Source organism: Nomascus leucogenys, chromosome 17 (assembly GCF_006542625.1).
Source record: "Nomascus leucogenys isolate Asia chromosome 17, Asia_NLE_v1, whole genome shotgun sequence".
Lineage (NCBI taxonomy): Eukaryota > Metazoa > Chordata > Mammalia > Primates > Hylobatidae > Nomascus > Nomascus leucogenys.
The window spans coordinates 77,979,291-78,001,346 of NC_044397.1; the positions used below are offsets into that span (position 1 = coordinate 77,979,291).

General features: G+C 54.6%; 2 protein-coding genes and 1 long non-coding RNA gene across 3 annotated transcripts; 2 read left to right on the forward strand and 1 right to left on the reverse strand.

Moving 5' to 3' along the window:
* The first annotated feature begins 6,875 nt into the window (after positions 1-6,875).
* On the forward strand, positions 6,876-10,622 carry HOXA10 (homeobox A10). The gene is made up of 2 exons (XM_030796751.1): positions 6,876-7,857; positions 9,040-10,622. The coding sequence occupies exons 1-2, from the start codon at positions 6,900-6,902 to the stop codon at positions 9,312-9,314; spliced, it is 1,233 nt and encodes a 410-aa protein (XP_030652611.1). The 5' UTR covers positions 6,876-6,899; the 3' UTR covers positions 9,315-10,622.
* LOC115830924 lies at positions 9,298-12,624 on the reverse strand. Its single transcript, XR_004026476.1, has 3 exons — positions 12,225-12,624; positions 11,455-11,901; positions 9,298-9,905 (listed from the first exon to the last, which is right to left on the reverse strand). It is a non-coding gene; the product is annotated as an uncharacterized LOC115830924 (long non-coding RNA).
* A 3,049-nt stretch (positions 12,625-15,673) lies between these two features.
* HOXA9 (homeobox A9) lies at positions 15,674-18,766 on the forward strand. Its single transcript, XM_003270454.4, has 2 exons — positions 15,674-16,333; positions 17,368-18,766. Exons 1-2 carry the CDS (start codon positions 15,754-15,756, stop codon positions 17,604-17,606), a joined length of 819 nt encoding a protein of 272 aa, XP_003270502.1. The 5' UTR covers positions 15,674-15,753; the 3' UTR covers positions 17,607-18,766.
* The last annotated feature ends 3,290 nt before the right edge of the window (positions 18,767-22,056 follow it).

The following is a 22,056-nucleotide window of genomic DNA, read 5'->3' on the forward strand; positions in this document are numbered from 1 at the left end:
GTATACAGGCAACTGGGCACAAGGTAAATAAAGACAGTGGAAATTTGAGTATCCTAGTGTGACATTCCTCTCCCTGATCGCCTTTTACTACCAAATGTCTACCCTCCCCCACCCCCCAAAAAAATGCCCTACCTAGTTGAGGAGCAAGTTATCAGGCCCCTGAGGGGGTGAGAAGGTGAATGAGTCAGGAATTGGCTACAATAGAAGCCAGGCTTAGGAAGCCAAGGTGGTTGGCTACGTCCTTGTGGGAAGTGGGGACCTGGGTGGTATCTCAGGGCCTGGAATATGGGACTTTATCCCCTCAGACTGACCTCAGCCCTGGAGAGGGCCTTGGGGCTTGAGGTGGCCAACAGGTCAGACCCCAGGCTGCCCTCGCTCACCTCAGGACCGGTAGGCCTGCAGTGGGACCGTCCGGGGGCCCGTGGAGGCTTCAGCAAGAGGGAGCCCGGTCTGAGTTCCAAGGCAGAGCAGACTCCCAGGAGCCTCTAAGGGTGCTTTCTCCCCAGCTCCCAGCTGAGGCTGCTTTTTCCCTTTGGGAAAAAAAAGGATGCCGATTTCCTCTTTGTTTGCTGCCTTTGAACTTCTGCCTTAAAATTGGACATCACCCATAACCTTGAGGAGAATGGCTGAAAGGATAGAGCCCTTTGTTGCCCACCCCACCCTCTCTTCAGCCACCCAGGCAGGGCCAGAGCAGCAGATAGGGTCGCATTTGGAGAGAGGCCCCAGATCCCACTCTGTTTATTTGTTGTGTGTTTGTCTAACTGGCGCGACTGGGGAAATCGAGCTGAAAGGGGAGTGGGACAGATCCAGAGATGAATGTCTAGGTTGATAGGCAGACACGCAGAGACGAACAAGGGCCCTCCTGGGGGGCAGGGAGGGGGCGGGCTGGGAAGCCTGGGTTTAGGGAAAGACTTCCTTTGGGATGGTTAAAGATTAACCAAAGTCTCTCAAGTTGCTAGAGAGAGTCTAGCCAGGAGGACTGCTCGCGGGCGGGCGGCGGGCGGGCGCGGGTTTGATTTCTGAGCCCTATAAAAGCCCATCCTCCGATGGCTGTGACAATGTGGTCGTAAACCCGTCCGGGGCCGGCCAATTTGCATATTTGGAATGCGCCGCTATAAACCCGGCTGGGGTTTTGCAGCGATTTCTTAGATGTAAAAATGAGATCTCAATAGCGGCGGGCTGGGCACATCCTCTCCTCTCTCCTTCTCTCTCTGCCCGGAGCCGGTTTCCCTCTCTCGGCTTGGGGCTGGAGCTCCGGCCCGACCAAGGCGCGCAGCCGCCACGAGATGGCGCACTTCCGATCAATGTCAAAGCCGCAGGGGAGCCGGGAACCCCAGCGTGATTCTTGGCCTTTGTTCGCTTCTGATACTAAGAGCGGCACGGTACATTATTTCACTTGTCCAGCTCCCCTTCAGATCAGAAAAAGGGGGCTCACCCTCAAGAAGTGATTGGTATTGTAATTTAAAGCAACGCACATTCGCTAAGCCTCGCAAGCGTCGCCACGCGGAGAAGCCAGCTGCCCCTTGGCAGTGATTTCGGAAATGTGTCAAGGTAAGAGGCCACAAGTTTAGCAATTTCAGTCTGGTGGGGCGGGAGTGGGGAGGTGGCCGATGTCTAAGCAGGGCTCTCGGGAATGTGGCTGGGTTTGTGGGGTGACGAGGTAGGGAGCCCCCACCCCATTGCTCCCGAAGGTTGGAAAGCAGGGGGAGGCCTAAGTAGAAAAGTTGAAGATTGTAGCTCCTTGCGCCAGCATTTCACCCAAGGCGAATCTTTCGATTTCGTAGAAATATACAGAATAGTAAGGGCTAGGGATGAGAGGCATCTAGGGGAAAGTGTTCCAGCTGTGCTGGAATAGGGGGTTGCGGGAGGACAAAAAAAAAAAAAATGAGGTGATCGGGGGTGGAGGAAAACAAAGTTTCCATTATAAACAATGGGGTGGTAGAAGTCTGCGGCCGCTAAGGCGAGCTTATTCCCAGGGGCAGACGTCCTGGAGGTCACTGGTTTCCTACTAGCTGCATCTCTAGGTCTGCCCAGCAGCTTGGAGAAAACCTTTGTTCCGAAAAAGGCCAATTCGGAGAAGTCGCGTGTGATTTTTGAGAGTGCCAGACAAGTCTCTGTGTTGCATACTTGGAGTGCGCTGTTGTAAAACCAGCTGCGATTTTGCAGCAATTTCTTACATGTGAAAGTTAGATCTTTTGTAAAAGATATTTTGCAAATATGCAAAAATGTATTGGTAAATACTAATACTTTTTTTAAAAAGCTGGAACAGAGGATAAATTTTGACGGAGCAATCACTCCATCGGGGTTGTCATCAAACACATTTTAAATGAATAAATTTCCTTACATTTTGGAGGGCCGATTCAAATTCCCTCTTTCTCCTATATTTAATTTTTTCTACTATTTTTCCATTAGTTTCCCACATCTTTTTCTTTTCCCAAATATGCAGTGCGTGGTGAGTGGGGGCAATCCCAGAGAAAGTAGGCACTGCCTGTTTGTTGTGTAAATTTTGCCTATCATAGTTACTAGTCTTTGTTGAAGGTTGGCTCCCAAACTATGCCGGAGCAAAGCAACAAGGCAAGAAATGAGCGCTCACCCAGTGAGCTGCTCTCTGCAGTGGGAGCCCTCCCTACAATGCCAGAGCCGTCTCCAGTTCTAAGGCCACAGGCGGTTTATTATGAACAAAACTAAGAATATTGCAATTCAAAGGGTGGATGAAAAGGCCCCAACACTTCCCTAACAGGGGAAGGGCCATCTCAATGGTTGGATTTAGAAAACTTTAAAAGTACGTTGTTTAGTAATAGATTGCACCTGATACATTCAAAACAGACACATAAAATATCCTGAAAATGTTGACATTCTTGAAGATGAATGGGAAAAGAACATCATTGCTTGTGGAAAAATTTTCTAACTATCCATAAATGCGTGGATCTGAGAAGCTCTGATTTTTTTTTCTTTTTTTGCTAAAGCCAGATATGTAAAAGCAGCCTTTATTCTTCCTCGGTGGGACTGCAGCCCAACTCCACCACTGGATAATTCAGAGCCTTGAAAGCACTGAGAGTGCCCTCCAGATACAAATTGTTTATTAGCAGTTTCGATCTCAGGACCTGGTATCTTTTCGTTAGGAACTTGTTTTTCATAATAGTTTATTTCTCATTGCTTACAAGGGCCTACTCAGAAGGAGTACCTAGTGAACTGCAGCCTAATCCTTGCCGAAGGCCTTAATCCATGGGCCTGGTGTTTACTTTGGCCCCATAGGGCTGGCGGGTTATTACCCAGGTAGAAATGGGCAATATTTCCTCCTAAATAAAACACGGGCTCTGGAGGTGACTGTGTAACCGCTGCATAAGGCCTGGTTGAGGCAAGCAGGCACTGAAGATTTAGGTCAAAGATACCCTGAGGGAGAGGGAGAAATTTAGTAGCTGGGAAGAATGGCAAAAAAGAAAGAAAGCAAATGAGCACCAGGGAGGAAAAGTGCTTGGAAGCCGACCCACACTACAGTTGAATTGCTTTCTTCATCTCTTGCAGTGGGGAATCTCAGGAAAGCCGAGGCGCTCAATAAATGGAATATTTTAGTGAGAAATCTAACACTTTAGTGTTAAAGTCTAGAGAGCATGGGAGCCTTGGGGGTCGGTCAGGGATGCTGGGGGCTAGGAGACCAACTGAGAGGGCCAACGAGGCGTTTAACTTGAGCTTCTGCTGCGTTGGTATCCTCCAATTTGAACCAGCAGCAGCCGGCCTGCCTGCAGCCGCCAGCTCACAGGCAGTGTCTCGCTGTGTTTGCCGCTCAGCAAGCCCTGGTGGAAGCTGTAAGGCAGTCCTGGGCCAGAGAGGGGCTGCCATACACGAGCTTACACACTCTTTTTAAAAGCAAGAAGGAGCTCAAGCCCAACATCCCATTTGGTTTATTACAAGGGGGAAAAAGTCATGCTAAAGAAACACATCTGGCTCACCACAGAAAGGTCACTGAAGACCCAAGTGCCAATGCCACGGCCTGAGAGGCCCGTAGCAGGCCTTCCAGCTCCTCTACTCTTCGGCTGGGGCAGCCTTTTGTAGCAGATGCAATACAAACTGACTTTTGTAACCTTGGTTGGCACGTGCAGGTCCCTGGATTCTATCCAGCCTAGAAGCCCATTTGGCTGCCCCACAGGGCCCTGACCTGAGCTGTCTGCCACAGGGCACCCAGTTTGTCTTACCAGCCAAATTGGCAGGGCCCCCAACTCCCAGGAGACTGGGGAACTCTGGAGGACCCAAGGAAAAGACTGAGGGGTGTGTGAACTCCTTCAAAATGATGGATCAAATTGTGGGAATATACAGATATGCATTTTTCACAGAATGAGTCAAAACTTACTTAGATTTTCCAGAAGGGTCCTGACTCCCTGAAAGGTTAGGAAAGATAGGTTAAGATCATTGTCTTTTACTTTATTTGTATAGCCTCCACCATCTCAAACATATACTGGACCTTCCCAGATGTCGGCCTGGGAAGTTGCTTTCTGCATTTAGCCTGGAGAGGCATGACTCTAGGCCCAAGTCCTGGCCCATTGACCTGCTAAGGCTCATTATCCACAAGGAAACCTCGAAGCTCTTGGGACCCACTTCCCAAATGACACAGCTTTTCTGAGAGGCATGGGCAGTGCTGAAGAGCAAAGCTTCCTTCCTAGGCAGTTCCCAGCTCTGTGGCATTTCCAGGTGGCATTGCTAAGGGCAACAGTCCCAGCCAGTTCCACCCGTCTGGTGAGCAGGGTAAGGACCAGGCAGATCCGGGAAGCTAAAGATAGGGCCATTGGCTGCGGTGCTCTGAAGCTTTTCTGCACTCAGGTTAGTCCGTCTCATGGGCCTAGCAGGTACAGAATTTGCCTTGGCCTTGGGCGCAGGAGCACGCGAAGAGCGAAGGAGAGTTAATGATCTCTCGGCACAGACCCTGTCTTGATTCCTCTAAGCCGCTGCTACAGCTTCAAGACCCTGTCAGGCTGGAGAGAACTGGCTTTCTTATTCTCTCTCCCCTCCTGTTTCTCTCTCTCTCTTTTCTCTCCTTCTGTCCGTCTCTCCGTCTATCTCTCTCTTTTTCTCTCCATCCTCCTCCTCGGCACCCTGATGCTCAGTCCTCAAGGCCGGGTCACCGTGGGGCGCCGAGGTTGAAGTGGCTGGAGCGCCGCGCTAGCGGTGGCGCGGCCTTCTGGGCCCGGAGCTCAGAGCAGCCACGGCCCGCAGCGATCGCAGCTGCTTGAATTTCAGAAGCCAGAGCTGGAGCTCTACCTAGCCAGCTCTCTCGTGCCCTTTCAGGGTCCTCTCAGGCTCCTCTTCCACCTTGGGCTGGATTCACACTGGGAGGAAGGAGACAAAGTGCCGCGTATGACCCGGGTGCAAGAGTCTTTCCCAGCTGAAGGCTGAAGCTGCCTGAGCGGTCTATTTCCTCGGATGCCGGCGTTCAGCAATGCCAGCTCCGACTGGAGCCGGAGGGGCGGGTAGGCCTGGAGTATCCTGGAGACCTGTAGCCCACAGGCCAGGGGCAAGGCAGCGACCTCCCGGGCTCCACTGGATCTGGCCAGAAAAGGTTGCATTTCCTGAGACTAGCATGAGGCTCACACTTGGGGGCTAGCACCCCAGGCCGGCCATTTCCAGTTGGCTAAAACAGAGCCCCTGAGCCTGCTGAGCAAAGGGCCTGGCCTCCACATGTTCTTATAACAGTACCATGAGCCGAGCCCGGCCTTGCAGGGAAAGGATTTCCTCACCGGGGCCTCGTTAAAATGTACACACTGCAGGAGCAAGGACTGCCCTGGCTGAGGGTATGGGAGGGAGGGGAAGAGGGGAGGGGACAGAGAGGCAGGAGTGTAGTGACATTGGTTCTTGTTGTAGCCTCCAGGAGCATATGAGTGCCAAAGCTAACAGGAGAGCAGGAACATAAGGCAGCAGAGGTGTACACCGGGCACACCCCTCCAAGTCTCTCACTTTGGGCCAGCCAAGGACCCCAGGGCCAGCATTTTACTTCCCTGAAATGACTGTGGGTTTATTTAGAGTCTTCCCTAGGTGATGAGGGGATGCTTGGATCTGGCTCTGGCCTTGGGAGTGGGAGTGGGCCGTCTTTCCATCAAGGCTGGCAGCCGCTTCCCACCCCCAGTCCTGCTAGCCCACCAAAGTCCGCTGACAGGAGTTGCAGAGAAGGCAAGCCAGGTGAGCACACCAGAGGAGAAGATCCTAACTGGATCAACGGACTAGGGGAGAAAAGCGTTGGGGGTTAGGGGCTAGGGAACAACCATTGCATTTTGGGGAAAAATCTGTGGGATCCTGAAGTAGAGGCAAGTCAGCCTCCAGTTCACTCTGGGCTCCTGACACTCTGAGAATCCTGACGGCCATAGGGCCAGGTTCGCCACTTGTGGGGAGGCAGAATTCAGACAAGGGGCCACCTCAAGATCCAGAGCTGAATAGGAAGCGCGTGAGTCCCTGACATGGCCCCTTCAGTGGTCAGGGTACACTGGGGACTAGTGGCAGCTTCTGCGACAGCGATGGTGAGCACCCAAGGCAGACTGGGCGCGCACCATAAACACCCCACTTGTTAACTGCGCGGGGCCCAAGGGCGCTTCTAACGGACCCCGGTATGGGGCTCACGTCCGGGTAGGGGCGGGGCGAGCCCAATGGCCAGGCCCCCCACTAGCCACGCTGGGGCAGCCCCCACAGCTCCCAGTCTTCGGGCCAAGGTGCCGGGCGTGCGTCTCCTGGCCCATCAATACAGATTACATATTTATATCAATCGCGGGCTACGAGGGCGCCCTCGGAGAGCGGCCCCGCGCCTACGAAACCAAACTGGGAGTGGTCGCGCGGAAACTCTGGCTCGGGATTGGCTGCGGGCGCCCGCCGCGGTGCGGGGGGATTGCTAATCGTATTCAGCATGTTTTGCACAAGAAATGTCAGCCAGAAAGGGCTATCTGCTCCCTTCGCCAAATTATCCCACAACAATGTCATGCTCGGAGAGCCCCGCCGCGAACTCTTTTTTGGTCGACTCGCTCATCAGCTCGGGCAGAGGCGAGGCAGGCGGCGGTGGTGGTGGCGCGGGGGGCGGCGGCGGTGGCAGTTACTACGCCCACGGCGGGGTCTACCTGCCGCCCGCCGCCGACCTGTCCTACGGGCTGCAGAGCTGCGGGCTCTTCCCCGCGCTGGGCGGCAAGCGCAATGAGGCAGCGTCGCCGGGCGGCGGTGGCGGTGGCGGGGGTCTAGGTCCCGGGGTGCACGGCTACGGGCCCGCGCCCATAGACCTGTGGCTAGACGCGCCCCGGTCTTGCCGGATGGAGCCGCCTGAGGGGCCGCCGCAGCCGCCCCAGCAGCAGCCACCGCCCCCGCCGCAACCACCCCAGCCCCCGCCGCAGGCCACCTCGTGCTCTTTCGCGCAGAACATCAAAGAAGAGAGCTCCTACTGCCTCTACGACTCAGCGGACAAATGCCCCAAAGGCTCGGCCATCGCTGCCGAACTGGCTCCCTTCCCGCGGGGCCCGCCGCCCGACGGCTGCGCCCTGGGCGCCTCCAGCGGGGTGCCAGTGCCTGGCTACTTCCGCCTTTCTCAGGCCTACGGCACGGCCAAGGGCTATGGCAGCGGCGGCGGCGGCGCGCAGCAACTCGGGGCTGGCCCGTTCCCCGCGCAGCCCCCGGGGCGCGGCTTCGATCCGCCGCCAGCGCTAGCCTCCGGCTCGGCTGATGCGGCCCGGAAGGAGCGAGCCCTCGATTCGCCGCCGCCCCCCACGCTGGCTTGCGGCAGCGGCGGGGGCTCGCAGGGCGACGAGGAGGCGCACGCGTCGTCCTCGGCCGCGGAGGAGCTCTCCCCGGCCCCTTCCGAGAGCAGCAAAGCCTCGCCGGAGAAGGACTCCCTAGGTAAGCAGGGCTGCAGAGGGCTGCAGTCAGGCGGGCAGACAGGCAGACGCAAGGAGGAGAAGGATCGGAAAACTAGGAGCCCGCGCAGCAGCCGGCCGGCCTTGGCCCAAGCTGCAGGCAGGCTGACCTTGTGAACTTGCTTTTTAATATTTGGGCGTGGGGACGCAGTAAAATTCATGTCCGGCTTAGCGCCCCACAGCAAGACGTCCTCGGAGCTGGCCTCAGCTCCCCCTGACTAGGGGAGAGGACACCAGCGAGCAGGCCCCCTCCTGTGCGCTCTTCCCTGTGGCCGGGAGCACCCAGAGCCCTGGTCCCTGCCCAGCCTGCGCGGCGCGGCCCACGCGGGGGGAGGGGGAGGGAGGGAAAGTAGCTCGCCCGCAGATAGCGCGGATGTTTGTAAGGCATCCAAAATAAGCAGCCGCCAGCGCCAATAAATAAGCCCATTAACCGGCGAAGTTCGAGTTTACGATCCCCCATGCTTTTTTCAAAGTTGCTGAGGGGCGGGAATCTTCGTTGCGGGAAGAAGAAAAGGCAAATCCGAAATCCGGCCTGGAAGCTGGGGGCCCTGAGCTGAGAGCCAGAGAAGGGCCATTTCGCTTTCCCTGGACCTCGGAATCGCCCAGCTATCTACCCCTGACTCCTGGAGAAACTTGAGGGAGGGCCCTTGACCCCTGAATCGGTTTTTCCTGCCTTCCCCATTGGACCAATGATGCCGTTCTTTCTCCCCTTATCGAGTCTTGGGCAATCAGGGCCCTGGGGTGAGACAGCCAAGCTGCCTGGCCCACCTTCCAAGTAAGCACCCCGCGATCCTAGCCTGGGGGCTACAGGAAATGCTTGTCTGCCATATGGCAAGAAACGAAGAAAAGCGTTAAGTTCAAGATGTACAGCCTGCCCTCCCAGGTCTTTCCTTCTGCAAGCATCTACGGCTTAGTGCTAAAACAGGTGTCTGGAAAAGTGGGGGAAATGTAAATTGGAAGGGTCATGTAGATTGAAGGCCCACTCAATTTTTGTCATGACTTTTGGAGGAACTGCTTGCTCTCAGCAAGCCAAAAACGGGGGCACGACTCTCTTCTCTGTGACTTGGGACATCTGTCTTATGGGAGAAACGGAGGCAATTCACCCCTACGGGCAGCCCGTGTGGCCTCGACTTAATCATCCCCTCTTTATTCTCTTACATGCCAGGCAATTCCAAAGGTGAAAACGCAGCCAACTGGCTCACGGCAAAGAGTGGTCGGAAGAAGCGCTGCCCCTACACGAAGCACCAGACACTGGAGCTGGAGAAGGAGTTTCTGTTCAACATGTACCTTACTCGAGAGCGGCGCCTAGAGATTAGCCGCAGCGTCCACCTCACGGACAGACAAGTGAAAATCTGGTTTCAGAACCGCAGGATGAAACTGAAGAAAATGAATCGAGAAAACCGGATCCGGGAGCTCACAGCCAACTTTAATTTTTCCTGATGAATCTCCAGGCGACGCGGTTTTTTCACTTCCCGAGCGCTGGTCTCCTCCCTCTGTCTTCAGCCTCTGCCCAGGAACTCGCACCTGTGCTGGAGCCCTGTTCCTCCCTCCCACACTCGCCATCTCCTGGGCCGTTACATCTGTGCAGGGCTGGTTTGTTCTGACTTTTTGTTTCTTTGTGTTTGCTTGGTGCTGGTTTATTTGTTGTTTTCTGGGGGAAAAAGCCATATCGTGCTAAAATTCTATAGAGATAGATATTGTCCTAAGTGTCAAGTCGTGACTGGGCTGGGTTTGCTGTCTTGGGGTCCCACTGCTCGAAATGGCCCCTGTCTTCGGCCGAGCTGGTTTCCTGCCCAGCCTGGGGCAAACCTAGCCGGAAGGCCGAGGTCCCATTGTTGGCGCTGAGGTGTCTGGCCTGAGGTCAATGGTGCAAAGGAGCCGCCACCGGGCATGTCTGCCTGGAGTGCTGTGCTGTGTTTAATCAGGGGATACAGGCCCCCAGGTTTCTTTTTTCTTTCTTCCTTTCTTCCTTGGCCAAGAGAAGGGCTTACAGGCATGGACATGCAGGTTGGCAAACGGGCTTGACTTTGGCTGATTTAAAAAGTGAGAAAGAAAGTAAAAAAGATTAATTTTTCCTTCCTCTGTAAGATATCCCAGCTTTAAAAAGAAAAAAAAAAGAATTACCAAGAGAAGGGGACTTCTCTTCCAGTTTCTGTAAGGTCTTACATTGCCTGACTAAAATGTTTCATTTACCTCTAAATTTCCATATCCTTCTGGCTGTAGATAAATAATGTAGTTTTGTTTATACATTTGGAATTAGTGGATTTTTTTTTGTCATTAAAATTGTTACCACTGGTAACATGGGACAAGCACACCACAATTGTCCCTATCTTGTGAAGTTGTTTTTTTAAATCGCCTTGAACAAAAAGTTTTTTTTTTTGTTTTTGCTTTCTGAAATTCACAGAAGCCTAGGAGGACTGGGGTAAGCGGAATAAACTAGAGAAGGGAGACATTGTTTGGATTTCCTTTATACTGTGAAGTTACATGCATAAAAGGGTCAAACCTGTAGATGCAGAAAAAGAAAAAAACTATAAATACAAATCTGTATAAATGTCTATTATTATGAAGAATTGCCAATCTTGTTTTAAGCAAATGCATTCTATCGTTATTATAAATGTTAGTTCTAGCTCTATTTACTTCTAATCTTAAATCAGAATAAATTAATATTGTATTGCTGCTGTGCGTGGAAAAAGACGATGTTTATGTTCTTATAGAATAAAAGCTGTGGAATGAAGCTTTTAAATTTTACCTCTTTTTTGACTTCTTATCTTCACCTTCCACTTTATCCCGTTCACCACTTTTACAACAGGAGGACTAACCCGAGCCCCCTGCAATTACTTTAGGCATCTATTTAAATATTACCTAGACGGTCGTAATTTGTCTGGGCCCTATAGCCCTGGTGCCGTAAGGTTTGTCGGCTTTTGTTCAGTTTTATGGCTTGCTAGTATATCTGGATTGTGGCTGTCTTGGACCAGTGATTTCAGTTGAGAGGGGAGCTGCATAGACAGAGGAAGCCAAACAGGATTTCTTTCGGGAGCCCCAGGGAGGCTTGCAGAGGCCGGTTATTTTTGCGGGTGTCTGGGTCTCAGATGACCCTCAATCTGAATCGGGGAGCAGGCCTGGCCCACAGCGCATCTCTAGCCGCTGGAGGCAGCCGTTAGTGGACCCGGGCTGGACTGCATGGGGGCCGCCCCCTCCCCCAGTACGGCCTCCCCCACCTGGCAGCCCTCCTTAGGGCCACGCGTTTCCTGCTTGCCAGAGTTGTGGGGTGGGGGGGGCGCTAGGGGGAGGGGGCGCAGGAGCGCGCGCCCCGGCGGGCGGGCAGCTAGGAGGGAGAGGGGGGAGAGCGAGAGGCGGGAGGCCGGGGCCAGACTGGGAGCCGGGCTCTGTACCGTCCCTGGCGCTTTGGAGCCTTCCACTGCTACCGCCGCTTGGCGCCGTCTCGCTGGGCTGCAAGATTTGGGAAAGCAGCGCGCACACTGCTTCTCGGAGCTGCTCTAGTCTCGCCTGCTCCCCGCCTTTATTCCTCTCTCCCTGCCTTTCCTCCCTCTCTTTTCCTCCCTCTCCCTCCCAGGCATACCTTACTGGGGCCAGTGGCTTGCCCTTCCTTGACGCATTTGCGGCCGCCTGGGGCACTCCGTTGCAGCGGCGGGCGCAGGTTGCCTAGGGGCTGGGCTGGGCCAGGCGCGATCGCAGGGTTTTCTCCTTGGCGGCGGCGGCGGCGGCGGCGGCGGCGGCTGGCGAGGCAGCCCTGCGCGGGCAGCACCAGAACTGGTCGGTGATTTAGGTAGTTTCCTGTTGTTGGGATCCACCTTTCTCTCGACAGCACGACACTGCCTTCATTACTTCAGTTGAAATCGTCTCCAGGTACCTCTGCGCGCGGGGGTCGGGCCGGGCGGGGCATCACGGCCCTGGTCGTGCCAGGCCTTTGGTGGCAACCTCGGCTTTCCCTGCGCAGGAGCCTCGTGTCTTTCTCCGTAGCGCTTTGCCAGCCGGCCGGCTTTCCCCTTCCACCACACACCTCCACCTGGCCACAGCAGGTAGGGTTCGGTTGGCTGCTCCTACGCGGACGCCGGGGGCGTGGTAGGAATTCTGGGCCTTGGGCCATTCAAGGTCAGGGGCGCGCGCTTCCATCCTGAGCCTCCCACTGGAGGCCTGCGCCTGCCCAGGGACCTCCTGCCATTCTCTTGTAAGGCTGGAACACACACACACACACACACACACACACACACACACACACACACACACCCCAGTCCCGGGTGTAAGCTCAGGAAAGAACCTTCTTCCAGTGGAGACTCAGGCTGGACTAGGAAGGATAGGGCAGGCTGGGATCCTGGCCTTGTCACTTACCCTTCTCTCTGTAAGCTCGGCCGCTGCTAGGAGTCGCCTCTGTCTCTTTTCTTCCTTCTTTTCCCTGTCTTCCCTTCCTCTTTTATCTCTTCTTTCTTTTTTCTTCTTTCCTTTGCTCCTTCCTGCTTTCTTTTCTTCCGTTTGTCTTTTTTTCATCTTCCGTCTCTGCCAGATTCTATCTCACCTCCTTATCTCCTTCCCAAAGCATCCTTGGGGATGGGCCCAGGGCTGGCTTCAGGAGAGCCTAGGGGGTCTCACTTTCCTCTGCGGCTCATGCAGAGGTTGGGAAGTCTGCCGAGGCAGGGCCCGCGTGGGGCGGCTGCCGAGGGCTGTGGGTTTGGGCCTGATGTGTAACTGTGCAGACAAGGCCTCGGTTATGATCACGACCGGATGGCGGCGGCCTTGCGTTTCTTCTCCGCCTGTCGCTAACGGCTGACTAGGAGATCTGATTAGGGGGCATTCGCTGCAGCTTTGCGTGCCCATATCGAGGGCAGGGAGGCCTTCGCCAGCCTCACTGGGGACTGGAGCTGAGGCCCAACCAGCTTCGCTGGAGCCTGGCCATTCGCTGGGAAGCTCTTAGCCGGCTCTTCCCGGCCTGCCGGTCACAGCTTGGGGTTTGACCGCACTGAGGGAGGCTGGCTAGGGCAAAGCTTGACTGCTTGCTTGCTAGTGGCTTCCATTAGGTACAAAATATGTTCCATACGGCACCTTTGTGCAGCTGGGTGCTGGAGAAGGGGACCCTTCCAAGAGCCTGTATGTTTTAAATGAGCAAAAAGAATCCCAAATTCCAGAGCCATTGATATAAACTTGAGTCATCTTTCCACATTGTAGTCTACAGATGGGAGCCAGTCTGACCATTTTCACTACAGAAAACAGAAAAACTATCTCTCCCTACTCCCAACACACACAGTTACAGATTCGTGCCCACAAAGCTGTTTCCTTTCCCTGCCTGGACTGGAGGCCCAGGAACTCTTTCGTTGCACAGCCTCCGACCTGCTGTCTGAAAGGACCGCACACCCCATTCCCTTCAACTCCTCCCTGCCATTTTCTGGATTTATTTCAGAGATCACAGTTTTAGAAATCTCAGTCGAGAAGGGGCGGTTTTAAATTATAGTCATTTATTATTTCTTTAAGCATATGCAATCTCTTTCACTTCGAAAATAAAAGCAGACAAAAAAGTCAGAATATTCTGGCTCCAAACCTTTGGGCTGAAGGAAGACAATATTTGGTTTTCTGATTTTTCTCCCCTTTCTGGGCACCAGTAACATCTGCTTAACACTCAACGCCTGCTAATTGTTCAGTAATTCTCTTATTTTGGGGCTAAGGCTGTTTAAAGGAACAGCTTTTTTACTTAAAAAATACTAAAATAATCAGTGTCTTCTCTGGCATAAAACGTGGAAAAAGTATCCAGACATGCCCAGCCCATTTGCAGACACTTAAAATTAGGAGCCAGGGTTTCCTCCAGGGTTAATTTTTTAAATGAAAATCTCAGAGGCCTGGCGGACTGCGAGGTATTTAGGACACGGTGGACTGTGGTGGGGGTGGGCATGACCTAGAGGAATTTATGGGGCAAAGAAAATACTAGGGGGAGGGAGATGAGGCGGACAGGACGGGGCCATGTCGGAGTTCATTGTGTCAGCCACTTCCCTCTTCCAGGCGCGGGTGCAGGAAGGGGCACCCAGTCGGTATCCGCGCGGCTTGGCAGCCTCGCTGGTATTTGGGAGTCCCAGCCGGAAGTGTGTCAGGGTGTTTGAGGGGGGGATTACTGGAACTGCTGGTGAGGATGAAGGCAAAAAAGAGAGAGAGAGATGGAAGCGCCCGAGGCCGCCAGCCTCGCCGCCAGGGAAGTGGGCTAATGAAAAACACACTGTTGCAGGCACAGTATCCACACGTGAATTTGATTACCCCTTTTCTAGGAGTCGCTGCGTTCTGTTAGGAATTGGGGGCAGGGGGAGTTTCCTTCCAATTAACGGAGTGGCTGCGACCTTTTAATTTATCCGCAACGGGTGAGAGATAAACTTCCCCAACGTGGCCAGGCCCAGGAATGAGACTGGAGTCGATGCCCTTGTGCCCCTCCCCGTTCTAATTTCCAGCCCTGGCCTTGAGCTGTGGCTGCCTCTCTTTGGGCCTTGTACCTCTCCGCCGAGTCGCCGGGTCCCGTAGGTAACCAAGGCGAGGCCCGGGGTAGTAGCTGGAAAGTGGGGATGGAGCCCTGAAAGGCTCACACGGCCCCGGGACAAGCCACATCGGTGCGGGCCTCCCAGCCGCCGGAGCTGCGGGGTCTCTTAGGCGAGGCTGCCTTTTCCCAAACCGAACTCGCCTTCCATTGATGCCACTTAGAGTTTTTTCCCCAGCTGGGATTCAGGGAGCGCAACCAGGCTTGCAGCGCTCATGGTTAGAGCCTCTGAGGCTGGAGCACGGGGCTGGGTCGCCAGCCGCCTGCGCCTGGAAATCCTGATTGCCAGCTGATGAGAAGGGCGGGCTGGGCGCGCGTGTGCGTAGGGTCGAGGGCCGGGGGTCGAGCGCGCCGCGCAACCATCCAGGCCCTCAAACCCTTCGCCCTGGGGGCGGCTGGCCGCTCCCTCCTGGCCAGCTCCTCCGTGGGGTCCTCGCAGCAAAGGCGAATATAAGGGCTGCCCGGGCGCCCCTCGCTTCAGGCGGGTAGCCGTAGGGACCTACACCCGCGGTCCTCCCTGAGCTGGCGGTCCCTGCCTGGAGTGCCCTGGTAGGGCCGGCGGCGGTTCCGTTTGGGACGGATCCTGCGTTGAATTTGACTTTTCGAGGGCTGCCGGGGGTAAACTCGCCTCTCCCGGGGACCGCAGGAATTATTTACAGGGAGCTCGCCGACCAAACACAACAGTCTAACCTTTCCAAGTCCTCGTAAATTTTTACAGCTGGGAGCCACGGCGAGGCAAACGAATCTGTTGGTCGTTCCCGACTTCCCGCCAGCCTGTGTGGCTTCTGAAACAATAACTCCTTATGAAATATCATAAATATAGATTTAAATACAGTAGAGCGAGAATGCGATTTGGCTGCTTTTTTATGGCTTCAATTATTGTCTCATTTTATGTGAGGGGCTCCGCTGGCCGCACTCGCACGCGGGACCCGCGCCTTCCTGATGGCGTGATTAATTGTGATATAAAATAGTCCGCTTAAGAAGTGTGTGTATGGTGGGGGGGAGACGGAAGAGTACAGAGGCAAAGCTAGATTTGATCTTTTAATCTTCGTTGGCCACAATTAAAACAAACCCGATCGTAGAGCGGCACGATCCCTTTACATTAAAACATATGGCTTTTGCTATAAAAATTATGACTGCAAAACACCGGGCCATTAATAGCGTGCGGAGTGATTTACGCGTTATTGTTCTGCTGGGCGGGCACGTGACGCGCACGGCCAATGGGGGAGCGGGCGCCCGCAACTTATTAGGTGACTGTACTTCCCCCACTGGTGCCACCAAGTTGTTACATGAAATCTGCAGTTTCATAATTTCCGTGGGTCGGGCCGGGCGGGCCAGGCGCTGGGCACGGCGATGGCCACCACTGGGGCCCTGGGCAACTACTACGTGGACTCGTTCCTGCTGGGCGCCGACGCCGCCGATGAGCTGAGCGCTGGCCGCTATGCGCCGGGGACCCTGGGCCAGCACCCCCGGCAGGCGGCGACGCTGGCCGAGCACCCCGACTTCAGCCCGTGCAGCTTCCAGTCCAAGGCGGCGGTGTTCGGCGCCTCGTGGAACCCAGTGCACGCGGCGGGCGCCAACGCTGTACCCGCTGCGGTGTACCACCACCATCACCACCACCCCTACGTGCACCCCCAGGCGCCCGTGGCGGCGGCGGCGCCGGACCGCAGGTACATGCGCTCCTGGCTGGAGCCCACGCCCGGTGCGCTCTCCTTCGCGGGCTTGCCCTCCAGCCGGCCTTATGGCATTAAACCTGAACCGCTGTCGGCCAGAAGGGGTGACTGTCCCACGCTTGACACTCACACTTTGTCTCTGACTGACTATGCTTGTGGTTCTCCTCCAGTTGATAGAGAAAAACAACCCAGCGAAGGCGCCTTCTCTGAAAACAATGCTGAGAATGAGAGCGGCGGAGACAAGCCCCCCATCGATCCCAGTAAGTGTCTCCTCCCTTCAAATCCGCCGCCGCCTCCACGCCGGCCTCCCGGATCTGCTGGCCCGCCAGGTTTCTCTCGAGCCTGCCTTCGTCCTCGCTGGAAGCCTCTCGAGTTGGGGCCAGGAGCCAGAAGTTGGTGTTTGGGACGCCTCAGATAGGGCCCCAAGTCCGGAGAGCAGTGAAGAGGGCCCGCAGGGCTACGGGAGAGGAGGCGGCTGCTGCAGCAAGAGGGGGCGGGTCGGGCACTTCGGGACGAGCCAAGACTGGCCGCCCCTCTCCTTGGCTGCCCGGACCCAGGACCGAGATACTTTGGGCCGTTCTTCGAAAGCAGTGCAGCCCAGAGAGCCTTTTGTGCAACTACATTGTCCGTGAGCGGTGGCAGCCAGGGCAGCCGGAGCCGGGACGCTGGGGGAGACCACCGATTCCTTCCACTTCTTGCCTTCGGCCAGTGGCGGCGTAAATCCTGCCAAGATGAGGCTGCGGGCGACCCGGGCCACAAGGGTCCCCATGCCAGATTATTCAAATAAGCCACAGACGTGATCAATGGCCTTAGGGCGCCCTGAAGGCTTGCCCAGCTCCGAAGGCCTTCCAGGAAGGTTAAATAAGGAGTGGGGGGCGTAGAGGGAAAGGTTGGGAAGGAAAGACGAGTCAGTGAACGGGACAGAGAAATCCTAATCTTGCTACAGGACACAAGGCAGCATGCTTTCCCTCTGAGTGGCAAGGAAATCTGTTTCCAAATTTCATTCGATACAGCGTTCGGAGAGTGGGAGGAAGGAGAAGGGGGACAAGAGGACAGAGCAGGAGAAAGGAGGGTCTCGAAGGGGAAGGGGAACCGAAGTTTTACTGCGTGCAATTGTAAGTGACCGTCTGTGCGTCTGTCTGCCGGGGTTCCATTGTGTCCGAGGCCTGACTGCCTTTCCTAACCAATTCAGCAGAGTTCTGCACTTTGGCCAGAGACTCCACCCAGGAGGCTCCTTTGCCCCAGCAGGATGTGCGTCTTCTCCTCCTAAACCCAGTGTTTCTCTTCCCCGCAGATAACCCAGCGGCCAACTGGCTTCATGCGCGCTCCACTCGGAAAAAGCGCTGCCCCTATACAAAACACCAGACCCTGGAACTGGAGAAAGAGTTTCTGTTCAACATGTACCTCACCAGGGACCGCAGGTACGAGGTGGCTCGACTGCTCAACCTCACCGAGAGGCAGGTCAAGATCTGGTTCCAGAACCGCAGGATGAAAATGAAGAAAATCAACAAAGACCGAGCAAAAGACGAGTGATGCCATTTGAGTTTATTTAGAAAAAAGGGCGAGCTAGAGAGAAAGAACTGCCCGTCCCCCTTCCGCCTTCTCCCTTCTCTCACCCCCACCCTAGCCTCCACCATCCCCGCACAAAGCGGCTCTAAACTTCAGGCCACATCTCCCCCAAGGCAAACCCTGTTCAGGCTGGCTGGTAGGCCTGCCGCTTTGATGGAGGAGGTATTGTAAGCTTTCCATTTTCTATAAGAAAAAAAAACAGTTGGCGGGGGGGCATTAGTGCTGATAGCTGTGTGTGTTAGCTTGTATACATATTTTTAAAAATCTACCTGTTCCTGACTTAAAACAAAAGGAAAGAAGCTACCTTTTTATAATGCACAACTGTTGATGGTAGGCTGTATAGTTTTTAGTCTGTGTAGTTAATTTAATTTGCTGTTTGTGTGGCAGATTGCTCTGCCAAGATACTTGAACACTGTGTTTTATTGTGGTAATTATGTTTTGTGATTCAAACTTCTGTGTACTGGGTGATGCACCCGTTGTGATTGTGGAAGATAGAATTCAATTTGAACTCAGGTTGTTTATGAGGGGAAAAAAACAGTTGCATAGAGTATAGCTCTGTAGTGGAATATGTCTTCTGTATAACTAGGCTGTTAACCTATGACTGTAAAGTAGCTGTAACGATTTCCCAGTGAAATAAAAAAAAATTTTTAAGTGCTCTCGGGGATGCATAGATTCATCGTTTTCTCCACATTAAAAATGCGGGCATTTTAGTCTCTCCATTATCTATATAGTCCTGTCTTGTCTATTGTATATATAATCTATATGATTAAAGAAAATATGCATAATCAGACAAGCTTGAATATTGTTTTTGCACCAGACGAACAGTGAGGAAATTCGGAGCTATACATATGTGCAGAAGGTTACTACCTAGGGTTTATGCTTAATTTTAATGGGAGGAAATGAATGCGGATTGTAACGGAGTTAGTTTTATTGATAATAAATTATACACTATGAAATCGCCATTGGGCTATTGTAGATTTGTATCCTTGATGAATCTGGGGTTTCCATCGGACTGAATTTACACTGTATATTTTGCAATAGTTACCTCAAGGCCTACTGACCAAATTGTTGTGTTGAGATGATATTTAACTTTTTGCCAAATAAAATATATTGATTCTTTTCTATTTTTTGCGGGTCTGCTCTTTGCACCTTCTTCTCTGGGTCAGGGGAGCCTGTGTAGAGTCTTTGGGTAGGGGCGGGCTGGGGTGGTGCAAAAGAGCCCCAATTTTGCCTCTGGCTGGCTTTCAGGAGCGGGACCTGCCACAACCAGTCCGCCGAGCTAAGCTCTCCCAAACAGGCCAGCTGCCTGGCGGCGAGAAAAGCTGGGAAACCCAGCGGAAGAGCCAGGCTCCCGGCTTTGTGTCTATGTGCGGGACGGCGGAGAAGCCCCTGAGGAGCTGGGCTGGGGTGGCCAGTAGCGGTGGAAAGACCACTCTTTCACCTTGGTGCCCCCGAGAAAATTTCCAAACCTGGGCCTTCGTTAGCTTGGTGGGGAAAAGGGGGAGAGGGTGACAGGATAGAGAGCTGGGGGCTGCCTTCTAAGCAGGCTCTGAAGAGGGAAATAGGAGCCCCACCGGCCCAACGTGGCCATGCAGGCAAACATTTTGGGGGCTTGCAAAGGAACAAAGCCCTGCATCCTCGCTCCGCCCGCCGCCGCCCCCCCACCCGGCGTCCTGCCAGCCTGGCCCAAGAGAATCTGGGTCCTGCACTGCAAGCCCCTCCCGAGCACAAGTCCTAACAGAGGCAGGGCTGAGGCAACTGAGGAGCCCCTAAGCGCCATAAAAGAAAATGAGGGCTGTTACCGTTTATGGGGTGTAAAGGGCCACGGGAGGGAGGGGAGCGGGTGGGAACGGCCACAACTTCGGAGGCCCGAGCACTTTCCAGATGTGGCCGGAGGGTTCGGCCTCGCTTCCACCCCCTTGCTTCTCTCGCCCTCCCCCTTCCCCCACTCCACGACTTCTGCAAAGTTGGATGTGTTCTAAGCTTAAAAGGGGAACCAGGGCGCGGGTGGATGAGGCGTCCCCTAACCCCCACCCCGTCGCCAGGTTGGGACGCCCTCTGTTGTTGCAGACAGAAGGAACTTCAAAGAATAGGCAGTAAGAGTATGCCATAAAGGCCGGGTCTGCGAACTGTCTGGAATTCGTCTCTTAATGAGTTTACAACTGTCCAACTCCAATTAGGATATTCCACCAAAGCCCTTTCATTTGTTCATTTGTTCTGTCTGCCGCCGATAAAGCGGCTGCGGAAACAGCTCTTTTATTGGCATTGCCTCCTCTGCAGTAGATTCCGGGCTCCACGCAGACTCCCCGGGCCCTAGGCCCACGCCCCTCCTTTGGGAGTGGGGTGCGATGGGCTAGCCGGCGGCTCCCAAAGCTCAGGCCGGCCGAGGTAGCTGAGGCTGCAGTACCAAACAATGGCCAGCAGATGGCAGTGTGGCTCCATGCAAGAGGCTTCCGCGCCGCCATCTCCCGCCTCCTCGACCCTGGGGAAGTTCCTAAGATGTCGACTTGACACGAGCCTTTCTGGAATGGGAGCCCCAGATTTTAATGAACAGCCGCCCTATATTTTCTGGGCTGCTCACGCCTGGCTAGAAGCCTCGCTGGGAAACAAGGAATCGGCGGGGGCTTGCCCGACCCTCACCGCTGGCGCCTCCCTGACCCCATCCCGAGGGCGCAGCGCTGCCGGGCTGCAGCTGTCCGGGCGGCCGCGGGGCTGTAGCTCCAGGCGCGGGCGCGGCTTCAGGGTCACCGTCCTCAGCTGGTACAGGCCTGACACAGTCAGGCGCCAGAGAGCCCCGGTTGACTGGCGGACACAGGAGGAACGCCTGCAGCCCCCGGACTTGATGACCGCCTAGAGGGTGTGCACAGTGCGTGCCGAGGGCGCACACCGTGGCCCCAGGTCCCGCGGCCGCCCAGGAGGCCCCCGAAACCTGCGACCTGGGTCAGGGCCCGGCGAGCCAGAACCCAAGACAGAGCCAGGACCCCGGGACTCGGCTGGCTTGAATCGAGACAATAAAATTAGGCGGTAAAAATTGGGCATAAAAGCAGTCTCGGTGTCTGACCACTGTAGGTCTAGGGGCCGGGCCGAGTTGGCTGGGAAGAGAATCCTGGGGGATAAACCAGGGACTGCTTTGGTTATTTTTTTAATACGATGTTTAATATAACAATCACACCGTAGCACCAAAGGTGTCGCACACAGTGTGGAAGCCTCCCGGGCTGTCTCTGGCCAAGGCATGCCCTCTGCTGTACAGGAACCGAGGCTGCTCTGGCGTTCACCCATCAGGAGGCCAGAAGGGAGGGGACCCCAATCCAGTCCCAGCCTCTCCCAGACCCTAGGCGGGGAACACGCTGCGGCCTCCTCTCGGGTGCGAGCATCAGCCACGGATGTCGAATGGTTCCAGAGGGGAAACGCAAAAGCAAACAGAGAACCTTTCCAAGGGCCCCGGAGCCCTGTGAGCACGCTACACAGTGCATTTATTTGGGTCGTAATAGTCTCCGCCAAGCCCACAAAATGTTTACGACCCGCATCCCAGTGCTGTTCACGCTGTAAAACTGGGGACTGGATTTTGGTTGATGTCTCTCCCGGGTGTTTGTTCTCTCTCTCCTTTCACACACACACAATATCTCTCCTTTCTCTCCCTCTCTGTCTCTCATATATACATATATATATATATAGATACAGATATTACAGACACACGCCTTCATTACATTTCCGTATATAATTTCACAACATCTGATTGTAAGAAGGGTTTTATAGCTTCCCCGGGAATCAACCGTGGCTTTGTATTCAAGCCGCAGATAGAGAGCTCAATTTATGTAACTACAAATAAATGGTGAAGTCGCAGATCCGTGGATGCAGACAGAAAGCTCGATTTGTGTAACCACAAATAAATGAAGTCACAGATCGGTGGCGACTGCGTCTCTCCACTGATCACGGAGGCCTCAGGTAGGTGCAGGCCGCCCAGGATCTCCCAGGCCTGGGTGGACTGTCCAAAGGCTCCTCCCTTGCCCTTGGCAGGCTGGTGGCTTGGAGTCTGCTTTTCCTCTGGGAAGCCTGGGAGTGGCTTCCCCGCAGCGGGCCTTCATCCAGGCAAGACCCCGCACCAACCCAATCTCATTTGTACGCGACAGGGACGAGTTTGTCTTTGCGCCCAAGCCAGGGATCACTCACTCTCACTGGGTGGGGAACAGATGCAGCTGGTGAGAGAGGCAAGGATGGAAACCTTTAGGAAAGAATTCGCCAGCCACCCAAAACTCTGGAAGGCGCTATTCCCTGCCTAGAGCTGGCTTTACCTTAATAATTGAATTTAAATATTGGTATTTGGTAACAAGAAGCAGGGTGAACACGCTCTGCCAGTAGGTAGGAAGGAAGCTCAGGGACGGCAGTGGAAAATGTCTATCTAAAGATAGCTCGG

What these genes read in the sequence shown, in the direction of transcription:
- HOXA10 (XM_030796751.1), top strand. Translation starts at nt 6,900, where the DNA reads ATGTCAGCCAGAAAGGGCTATCTGCTCCCTTCGCCAAATTATCCCACA. An exon ending in GCCGGAGAAGGACTCCCTAG is followed by an intron (nt 7,858 to 9,039) that starts GTAAGCAGGGCT and finishes CTTACATGCCAG; the next exon opens with GCAATTCCAAAGGTGAAAAC.
- HOXA9 (XM_003270454.4), top strand. Translation starts at nt 15,754, where the DNA reads ATGGCCACCACTGGGGCCCTGGGCAACTACTACGTGGACTCGTTCCTG. An exon ending in CAAGCCCCCCATCGATCCCA is followed by an intron (nt 16,334 to 17,367) that starts GTAAGTGTCTCC and finishes TCTTCCCCGCAG; the next exon opens with ATAACCCAGCGGCCAACTGG.